We start from the raw sequence: 11,054 nt of genomic DNA on the forward strand, positions 1-11,054 counted from the left end.
GTGGTTGCTTGGAGCCTCCTTGTGGACGTATGGTGAACTTCACCTCACAAAGCCATAACATGGAAGCTCTACTGTCAATTTCTACTCTACTGTAAATCAGTAGCCGCTGAGGGTCTTTTAATCCCTTTGATACTTATACATATGTTTATTTATTTTGTAAAAATAGTCAGAAGATCCGGGGTTTGGAGCATGTATTGTTTGCATGTTCCAAAAATATCACCTAATGAGGATAAATTATATAGAATATGGATGGATGGCCTTTTCCCCTTATGATGTACATTTTTGTTAATTTTTTTCCAATCTTGGTTTCATTTTATTTTTACAATGTTACATTCATTCATTCATTCATTTTCTACCGCAGTCTGCACTTTGAACACCAATGCCCTAAATGAAGGAATTGGGATGTTCATTGTTAATAACATAGATTTGTACACACTGATTTAAGAACATTACATTATGTAACCTGATGGCAAAGTTACAATCTGTTGTAGTATTTCTTTTGTCCTTTCAACCAGAGATTTTTGATCTGTCTACATCCAAGATGGTTAAGATGACAGAAATCAACGGTTACGCCATTGGCAGATTTTCTTTTTCAACTCATTGTTCTTTGCCACGGTTTTGTAATAAAAAGTAAACATCAATGTCGCAGAGCTGGCAGCGTACGTAGAGGATGCCTTCCCTTCTCAGCTGGTTAAGCTTGGTGTCACCCACCCACTGATCACACTGAACACAACATTCACTAATTAGATTCCTGTCACATCAAAATATCACCTCATTATGACAAAGTCAGTTTTCCTACTTGAAAACTACCTGAGATACCCGAGGCTCGTACAGATCCAGCTGTAGTTGTTGGATAACCTTATTGAAGTCACCAGCATGGAAACACACAACATCTTTGGTTACCCGTGGTTGATTAGTCCTGTTGGAGAGAATAAGACACAATTGACCTGTCAATCCTCAGCAAAAAGCCTTACACATGATCATAAAGCTACCTAGCATCCTCCAAACAGCCTTCAGCACTCCCACAGCAGCAGTCAGACCTCTGGCCCAAGTGGTCAGCATGGGCCTTGGTGCGGTCCTCAAACAAAACCATGCGGGGTTCGCTTGCCCTTGGAAGGTTAGTGCAGATTTTTTTATGTCATTCATGGACCTGCATGAAAAAATGTACAGAATATCACATATATAAAAATGATGGTAATAACACGTTCCACTCAGCAAGAAAACAGATTTTACATCCTGTTTCACTAGTGTGGCAGAACTGTTGACTCCCCACCATAGTTGGGCCCACACCACACACATGTACTAGCTGCTGGATTGTACCTGCGATGTTTCAAAGTGGAACTGGATGGGCCCGTCATCATTCTAAGAGCGACATTCCAGCTTCAGACTGGACAGGCTTTCCCCATGGCAGGGTCCTCCAACATGTCCAGGAATTCTGGGAAATAATCTCCTACTTCCTCATCCACAGCTCCAACCAAGCTAATTTGCAGCCTGATAAGTTCCGGAACAATATGTGCAGTTCACCTGTGGAAGTGACTTAATGTTCTGCATGTCTGTCTCCATGTCCACTTGGCCCCGCCTCTCGCCCGAAGTCAGCTGGGATAGACTCCAGCATACCCCTGTGAGGATAATCTACACAGAAAAGTGAAAAGTAAAAGTGAAAATGGCAGGTGTTTCGGAAAACAAGCGTCCTTGATGAAGACAAGAATGAGGGGGCAGGTTCTTCTTGGTGAGACTTTGGCTGCGATGATGATGATAATAGTGTTGGAGGTGATGTAGCTTCACTTTCTTCTCTGTGGCAAATCCCTCTTCTTTTTTCTCACACCTCACTGGAGAAAACTGGTCCACCATATTTCCAGCTACTTTGAGTTGAAGTGATTCGGCTGGTTGTGCCATGTTAGCATGTATTTACAGCACCTGGCGGTCACAGTTGAAGTCCTGTCGTCAGTTAACTCCTTTAAGTTCACCGGTTGTTGTTGTTTGCGCATGCGTGGCACGCGCATCTTTGGGCTGTTGTAGTCTAGTGAAATGCATCATGGGAGTTGGCGTTTCCACTCAATTGCCTGCGTGCTGTCGCTCACGTTCGCACTAAGATGACGTCATTTTGAGAAGGAAGAAGGGAAAAATCCTCCTCGGTGTAGTGTTGTACAGTCAGTAGTTTTGGCGACACCTGGTGGCCACAATAATTCGTCATACTGCTGGCTATAACATACTGGACAACTTTTGTTACTCAGTACTTTCTAATACGCTTCTATTTTGTGTTTGTGACTTGAAATTTCACACATTGAAACACACGCTCCTGTTTATTCAGTAAACCTTTATTTATCAGTGCATGATCAGAATGCAAGATTATTTATTTTCACCAATTTTCATGTCAGTTCCCTTAATAAAAAAATAATGAAACAATTTACAGAGGATTGTTTTTCTGCATGAATATTTATACAGGTGCTGTACAAGTTGGAAACATTTACAACTAACTGATGTTAAAACTACACATTTTGTCATACGTTTTGGAGCAATGCAAGGCCACAGTATCATACATGATAATGGAATGCACAGTAAACAGTACAGTGGTCAATCATATCAACAATAAAGTGGATGAAAAAAAAATAGCAAGCAATGTCTCGAGAGTGTTTCTTCTGTACATACTTCGACAGGCAGTCTGATGCTTCACATGGAAACAAGCGTGTGAATAAAGGACATTACTGTGCTCTACAACAGCAATATCAGTGCAGGTCTAATGTCATCCCAAAAAAGTCCAAAAATAGGTTATTTTAAAAAATAGGGGCTATGAATGACTTCATTTATGACACCCAGTCATTTTCATACAAAAACATTGGAGTCCCCAAACCGCTAACACCTTATTGAATTGTAATCAACCCGATTCTGTGATAATAAATATTCTTTAACAATACACCGATAAGGGCAATGAAGTCCTCTACAAAGTAGAAATATGCATTTAAGATACTACAGTCATTTTTTTTCTAACCCCTCAAATGTAACTGTAATGTTGTCCCCACCGTTTGATGCCAGTGAGGAATAGCAACAGATAATACGTCGTGGTATCTGAGGCCATGGAGCTCACAAATACTGTAAGTCAACATCCACAGGGCATTTATGAATATGGTAAAAGAACAATGACTGCATACTTATTTCACCTTTGAGCACACACACCACTGTGTATTTGTGTCAAATATTCTTAGACTTTTTGGAACATCAGACCTATCAATTTGATGTGAACTTTGACCTGAGATACCTCTAAGGGCTTTTGACAGATATCACTGACATGAAAAGGATGCTTAGTCAGAGTCTGAATCCCAATTATTGTCGTTTTGAGGACTGGTAGAGCAAAATCAAAGATATGAGAATCATGAGATATTTATTTTTTTTTGGGGGGGGGGGTGATAAAAATATAAGCATCTTTTTAAGAATGCTGAAGGCTCTCACATCTTACAATCAACGTCCCATCTGAAGTCTGTGTCAATATATACGCTTTGATAAGTAATGCTCAGATTGAGTATATTAAGTCAATGCTACAGCAATATGAAACAGCACACAATAGCCACATGACTTAAAACACAGAGCTGTATAAGCGGACCATCACAGACCACAAAATCATAGAAATAGAGTGTATAGATTGTGCAGTTCTTACAGTGACAGGACCTTCAGAGCCGCATCCGAGGCATTCAATCATTCAATCTACTTTCGTGACATTTTAGGAGAGGATACGCAAAGGAAACCCCTCAAATGTAGGCAGCTCTACCAAGTATAGATATTTTTTCCATTGCTAAGGCTTTTTGCTGTTGATGAACTGTGACGTTATCTACACATTCTCTTTCTATCTTTAAGACATGACGCATGAAATGCGTATCTACAACTGACAGTTATAATTTCAATAAATTACATTATTATTGTTATTATTATTATTAACACAAACACAATAACAATAAGCACAAGTGTCCGGTCTGCTGAGTGGTGTGTCAAAAGCTCCACGACATGCTGATAAGATCATGAGTCGAAATATCATATGTGTATGAAAGAAGTCAGCTCATGAATCTAAATATGTTGTGTAAAAAAAAAAAAAAAAAAAAAAAAAATCTCAAATGATCTATCCAAGGACATGAACACGTCTTCAACAGACAAACATTCCATGAATGTGCCTCAAACCTTCACAGTGAAAAAAAATCAGCTCCTTCATCCAAGTCTCACAGTGAATGGCGTTCCTTCAAATCGGAGTCACACGTGGGAATTCCTGTTTGCTCAAACATCAAACACTTGGTGAAAAGAAATCGTAGGCCACAACAAAGAATATTACGACTTATGCATTCTATACTGTGTCCACCTGGGACTGAATCTTACTGGAACTGGGAACCTTCCATGGGCCAGGTGTGATGGGGGCCTTCTTGCTGGTGGAGTTTGCATTGTGGCCGGGGTCCTGGATGCTACTGCTGGACCCCCTGGGGTCCTTTTTATTCACATCTTCAGGAATCCTGTGGGACCTACTGTCCTTCTCTCTTGCGCTCCGTCGGCCCAATGTGTCAGCGTCGGACCCTGACCTCTCCCTTTGCATGTGCACTTGTGTCTCTTGTTCCGCCCATTTTCCTTTCTTGTGACGATCGCTCTCGGCAACGGATCTGTAATAAGCGTCTTCATCCTTATGTCGTCTCCCTTCTGTAGGAGGCTGCTGGCCTGCTGGGCGTCTCGGGCTTTGGGGCTCCTCTTGTTCCCTCTTGGAGCTCTTCCTAGGGCTGGAGGAGCGACGGTCTCTCTGCCCTTCTTGCTTCCTATCCCTGCTCATATCCTCCGATGATCCCCGCTCTTTCTTTCTGGGGCTCTGAGAGCTATCGATATGATCTGCCTTGTTTTCAGTGGCTCTCTTGGGACTCGTAGCCTTGGAGTCACTCTTGCTTGTTTTCCTTGTGTGGTGGCCGGGGCTGGTGGTGCGTTTGGTGGAAACCTGCTGCCCTCTTACTCTGTTCGGTTGACGTGCACGCTCCGGACCAGTGCTCGGTGATCCAACAGACACTACTACAGTGGAGAATTCATCAGGAGTGGTTACCAGGGGTGATGCGGGGGACATTTCCGAGGTAGAGATGGAGACAGAAGATGGAGAGGCTGGAGGTAACAATGGCCCATCAGTTACAGAATGCTTGGGGAAGCTTGAGGTTGGAATGGTTACTTTGTCCTTAGAACCTAGGGAACAAGCAGTGAAGAGTCAGGAAGCTGCTAAACTAACATGATCCTTTACTGTGGGTATTTGCACATTAAATTGAAAATAAACATGCAGTATCCTCGATGCTTGGCTTTTTGTACGGCACTAATGTTAAGCTTTGTAGAGATACGTACTGCATATTATCACATACTACAGTATTAATTGGCCCTGTACCCTAGAAACCGGCCATGAATGATACGGGAAAAGGCCGAAATGATACTGTGTCAAAGCCCAGGGCAGTGATACTGATAAAATATAGAGTTTAACCATGTCCAGTATCAGCCCCCGTAGCTGTCCACTCAGAGCGCGCTGCTCTGGTATCGTGCCCGTGAAACAATCAATCAGAGAACAGCACACAAGTGCTTATTGCCTAGTGCTTCTCCAGTCACCAAAAAACCCAAACTTGATTAATGGAACTTTAATTGTCAGACATTGATAAGATAAGACTGTTGATAAAATATTATTGTTGAAGTATTTTTGCGATTGTTGTGTTTAGTGCGCAGACCTCACAGCTAGGAGACCAGGGTTCAATTCCACCCTCGGGCATCTCTGTGTGGAGTTTGCATGTTTCATGTTTTCTCCGGGTACTCCGGTTTCCTCCCACATTCCAAAAACATGCTAGGTTAATTGGCGACTCCAAATTGTCCATAGGTATGAATGTGAGTGTGAGTGGTTGTTTGTCTATATGTGCCCTGTGATTGGCTGGCGACCAGTCCAGGGTGTACCCTGCCTCCCGCACAAAGACAGCTGGGACCGCCGCGACCCTCGTGAGGAAAAAGCGGTAGAAAATGAATGAATGAATGAGTACGTGATTATAAGCTAATGATTAAATAGTATGTGATAATAAGATCATCACATGGTTTGTCTGGTATCAGGCCCACCTTCGGTCTCGGGCTGATACTGACACTTGGGGGCATGATACCTGGCCTGATACCAGACAAACCATGTGATAACCTATAAGTACAGCATCATAGCTTGAGGTTTGCTCTAAGTTGATAACATAAGTGCGGTTATGCACGCAGCAGAGAGAAAAGCCGTTATTAGATTTCTAGAACAACTCATAGAAAGTGATCCTTATTTGATTTTGCGGCAAGAGGTCAATGCCAGTGAACACACACACACACAAGGGAGAGACAGTTAGGTGTTGTATAAGCTAAGAAAGAGCCCGTAAAGTTTGGTGTGTATGTATATATATAAAATGTTTGCACAATAAATCTGTTGTTCTACTTAAACCACAAAATAGCCTGCAAACTGGTCTGTGTTTCGCCAACTGACATTGTATTTCATCCTAATCGCCGTTTCTTACAACTGTATTCCCCCTCCAGGGCAAGGCATGTGTTCAGTGGCAATCCGAAATAACAACTTCATAACTCCTGCAGGTCTGTTTTTTTCTTCTAGGACTCACTGCTTTGGTTTAGCCCTCCTCAAGTACTCAAACTAATTACATGTGCTGTCACCGGTCTACCATTTTGATAGTTGGGTGATAGGAAAGAGCGGAAAACAACACTTAAATCTGACAGCAGATGGATCACTTGGAAAAAGAAGGAGAGGAGCACAAGGTTTTACCACAGTTATTTAGGGACAGACCAAGAAAAGCAGTGAGGCCTTTAGTGATGCTCTGGTTTCATGTAGAAGCACAGGGTGGAAGAAGAGCTCAGACCTATAGGAGGAAGAGATAAATAGAAACAGACAGCCGTGCCGATGCAGAAAACAGAGAAGGCAAGTCAGATAAGAGCATGAGAGATAGAGAGAGAGAGAGAGAGAGAACTCAAGGTATAAGAGCTGAGAGAGAAAAGCTTGCAACACATGCATGAGGACACACAAAGCTTATGACAAGTACTGAACACTACATATATCGTATGTGCATGTTTGGGTGTGTGCAAGTGCTTCTACCGGAGTCACTCACTGTGATCGGGAACCAAACCCTGGCCGGGTCGGAGCAACAAATGAACTTTATTGCCTCCCGCTTGGATCAGCTCGATGGCTCGTGTGTGAGTGATGCCCTGCGTGGCCTCACCGTTTATCTCGACGATCTGATCGCCGACCTGCCAAGCATATTAAACGCATTTAGTTTGGTCTGATGGCAGAATTTACAAATGGCAAAAACTCACGTGTATCCGTCCATCTTTAAGTGCGGGCCCGTCCTCAGCCAGGCGTAGAATGAACAAGCCCATGTTGTACTCTTTTCCTCCCCTCAGACTGAAGCCAAAGCCCCTCTGGCTACGGTCCAGCTCCACCACAAAACAGTCCTTTAGGGAACAGATTGGAACAACAACAACAGGCTTCAAAATGGATGACAGGTATCCAAGAAATAGCTGTTTTCAACAAAAAAAAGACAACAATGCAAATAATCACAAAGGCACTCTTACGTGTTTGAGGACCGATGGGCTGAGTATTCCCATGTCACCATTCCTGATCCAGACAAGAGAATAAAAACCATTAAAATATGACATTAAACATACAAGTAGTTATTTTTGGAGTATTGTCATGAAGTATTACACTTTTATCAAAATGATTGAAGTGTTATGTATACAGTTTAGTCACAAGTTTCTCTCCATTAATAACATGAGAAAGTACTCCATATAAGGCACCTATCAACCATCTGGTCCGTAAAAGGACCATCATTTTATTATGGGTGCACCCTAATAGATTGTTTTCACACTCTCCAGAGAGAGCTAGTAAAGACAAAAGCATACATGCAAACCTAGTGAGGACAAGTAGTATAGAAAACGGATGGATTTTTATATTTCTATTGTTTTTTTGTTAATTTTTTTTGGTACAACCTGCAATACCACAGAGCACCACCAGAGGTTCCTCTAATTCCATTTTAGAAACTGACTGAACACTTTCCCCTCTGTTACATAATAGAAATAAGAACATTGGTGATCCTGTTGCTGTAAGTATAAAGCCTTTATTATATACACATGTAAACTGTGATGTCAACGTTCAATTAAATGCTCCAAAGGGCTGTACTAGTTTATTAGTCCAGTGCTTAATTTCAGTGCAGATGTTGTTGTAATGATTTGATTAACTATAAACGGTGTAGACTTTTCTTAGTGGTGCTGGTGGAGAGTTTAATGGGCAGAAATTGAGTGCTTAGCAAGTGAGGTGGAGAGGAAGGAGAAGAGAGGATTAAAAAGTGCCACATGAAAAGAAGCTTGACTGTTTTGTAATCTTTTTTTTCTTTGCTTCACCATTCAAGTAGTGACTGCAGGGGATTTTCCTTATATATATTTTCCTTGTGTGTGACCACAATGTAGCCGATCTCAGAAGAGTGGACCTAATTGGAATTAATTTTCCTGCAATGGTGTGTACCTGTCGGCATAGTTGGGAGGCTGCTGGCCAACAGCTCGATGCTGCATTGATGGACTCTGCTTGGCTGAGTTTGTTGTGGACGGAGGTGCACTGTCTGTAAGAGCAAAGGTCACATTCATGTTCAAAATTCCACAAGTGACGTCGTCAGTGTTGAATTTTGCTGAAACGCACAAACATACCATCTTCAGGTACAACAGTGAGTGTAACAGATGTGCCGGCTTCCTTGATGAGCTGGACAATGTCGTTGTGTGACAGCTCCATGATGGACTGACCGTTGACCGCAGAGATGCGATCACCCACCTTCATCTGACCCATACGGTCTGTAGGGCTGCCTTCAATGATGCGGCCAATCTTGTGAGGTATTACTGCAATGAACAACATCCAGTTTTTAATAGCATTAAAACAATTACAACAAGTGTCACATTTGATTCACAGCTATCTTAGCTCAGATTGACCCCCTGCAGATGTGTGAGCCGCTACGCTCAACTAGCCAAACAAAGCATGCTGCTGTTTCCTTTCCTTTGCCTAAAAAAGCATGATAATCTAACCTCCAGGTGGGGGCTTGTTCTTAGAGGTGAGGATGACGAAGCCGAAGCCTTCGTTGTCTTTGCGCTGAAGTGTGACATCAAAGGATTCCTGACGAGAGGGATGGGCGGCCTTCAGTGGTTCCCCTCGAGGTGTCTTAGGGGAGCTGCTGACAACTGCCGATGCTACCTGCAGGGGCTGCTGCCCGCCCTCCTCCTCCCTTCCGCCGCCACCGTCTGACACGTATACAAACACATGCTTAGAAACACGCTTGGGCTAGTTTACACTTTGAATATATTGACAATTTGAGGTGGTAAAAGCACAATGTGCTTCTCCTTAAAGGGGACCTTAAAATTATACTGTATCCCAGTGGGACACTATATGAATAATAATAATAATAATAATACATTTTATTTGTATAGCGCTTTTCAAAATACTCAAAGACACTTTACAGAAGAATGAAGTTGAATAAAGCAAGTAAACAGAATAGAAGACACACTAAAATACAACATGCATTGGTTAATACACAGTTAAAACATGAGTAAAAGCGGGGCGGGGCACAGCAGTCAGATATAAAAAGTTAGACATTAAAAACAGATTTAAAGAGGTGGGTTTTGAGTTGTTTTTTGAAGGTGGGAAGGTCAGGGCAAGTATGGAGTGAATGGGGCAAAGAGTTCCAGAGGGTGGGGGCAGCGATGGAGAAGGCTCTGTCTCCCCAGGTTCGTAGTGGGGTTCGTTTTAAAAGTTCCTTTTAATAAAACACTCCCTAAATCTCAAATTGTGTGCATGCTAAATCTACATCATCCATCTGCGCATTTGGAAGTGAGCCCTGAAAGAAGTTTGGGATGGCTCAAAACACTCGGTTTCAGAAGGCGTTGTACAACCGCCCCCTTTGTGATGTCACAGAGGAAAGCACTTCCTTATATGGGCATGGCTATAAGCTAGATAAGCACTTGACCATCCCCCGTGCTCTGCTACTCTGTTTACGAACAAGCTAGAAGTTATTGTATTTGGTATAATATTATTAATATTTTCATCTGTCAACGGCATTTCAAAGAGGACTGTTTTTGTGAACATTAACGGGGGGGGGGGGGGGGGGGGGGCGTGGATGGAATAAATTAAAACAGACCGTTTTGACGGGTAGCACAAATCCAAGGGAATACAGCTGCAATAGGTGCATATTCTGGAAGATCTAAAAGGTTTTCTGTGCCGGTTATTGTGTATAACTGCTCTATAGGAGTCAACAACTTGATTCAAAGGGGCGAAAAATTAGCACAATAGGTCCCCTTTAAAGTAGTTGACATAAAAATCGACTTTTTGAGCTGATGCATGTCTTTGTTTGCCTGCTATGCTATTTGTTAGTGCAATTACAGGAAATACAATTTTGATACTTCCAGTTGATTTAAAGCAACAGAGACAAAGTTGTTTATAACAATAACAATAAACCTTCTCTTGTCCATAATAATTGGCAGAAGTATGTTCCCTCAGAATGCACTTTATGACCCACCTGAATGTGTCAATTTCCTGCGGACTGTGAGCATAACCTGGCCGTTGCGGGCGGCGTTTGTCATCAATTCTAGTACTTGTTTGTGGGATTTGCCCTTGACTGGCACACCATCTATGCACAGAAGCTCATCACCCGCCCGCAGGCGTCCATCCTTCTCAGCTGCACCCAGCGGGACGATTGCGCCAATGTACACCTACGGACAAAAGACAAATTATTACAAAGATGAATACATGCATGTTTCCATTTCAACCTGCAGCAAATGGGACACATATAAACACTAATTTGTCATGATATGTTTTGTCATAATACTCTACACCAAGTACAGGAAGGTCTTGCTTAAGCCCCTGCTTACCGGTTGCTCTGGTCCCTCGCCTCCAAGGACTCTGAAGCCAAAACCTGACTCTTGATTTCTCTTAATGAAGACATCCAGGTCCTTGGTGTTTGTAGCTGCAAATAATTATACTCAAAATAAGTTTTCTGACAGAAACTCACAGA

The 11,054-nt window shown here is 42.4% G+C and overlaps 1 protein-coding gene across 6 annotated transcripts in view; it reads right to left on the reverse strand.

Moving 5' to 3' along the window:
- Nucleotides 1–2,417: 2,417 nt before the first annotated feature.
- The window catches only part of magi3a (membrane associated guanylate kinase, WW and PDZ domain containing 3a), an 83,163-nt gene continuing 74,526 nt past the window's right edge, over nt 2,418–11,054 (reverse strand). For 2 of the 6 annotated variants that reach the window (XM_058052607.1, XM_058052605.1), the window contains exons 13-22: nt 10,912–11,006; nt 10,560–10,752; nt 9,076–9,288; nt 8,707–8,892; nt 8,528–8,621; nt 7,582–7,624; nt 7,324–7,461; nt 7,119–7,257; nt 6,800–6,872; nt 5,046–5,193 (exon numbers count right to left, since the gene is read on the reverse strand). In XM_058052607.1, coding sequence (XP_057908590.1) covers nt 6,820–6,872; nt 7,119–7,257; nt 7,324–7,461; nt 7,582–7,624; nt 8,528–8,621; nt 8,707–8,892; nt 9,076–9,288; nt 10,560–10,752; nt 10,912–11,006 — 1,154 coding nt within the window. In that variant the 3' untranslated portion in view covers nt 5,046–5,193; nt 6,800–6,819. Of the gene's footprint in view, nt 5,194–5,223; nt 6,873–7,118; nt 7,258–7,323; nt 7,462–7,581; nt 7,625–8,527; nt 8,622–8,706; nt 8,893–9,075; nt 9,289–10,559; nt 10,753–10,911; nt 11,007–11,054 lie in introns of those variants that run through there. The other 4 variants (XM_058052602.1, XM_058052601.1, XM_058052606.1 and 1 more) reach the window with 3 other exon arrangements.

Source organism: Doryrhamphus excisus, chromosome 16 (genome assembly GCF_030265055.1).
Source record: "Doryrhamphus excisus isolate RoL2022-K1 chromosome 16, RoL_Dexc_1.0, whole genome shotgun sequence".
Lineage (NCBI taxonomy): Eukaryota > Metazoa > Chordata > Actinopteri > Syngnathiformes > Syngnathidae > Doryrhamphus > Doryrhamphus excisus.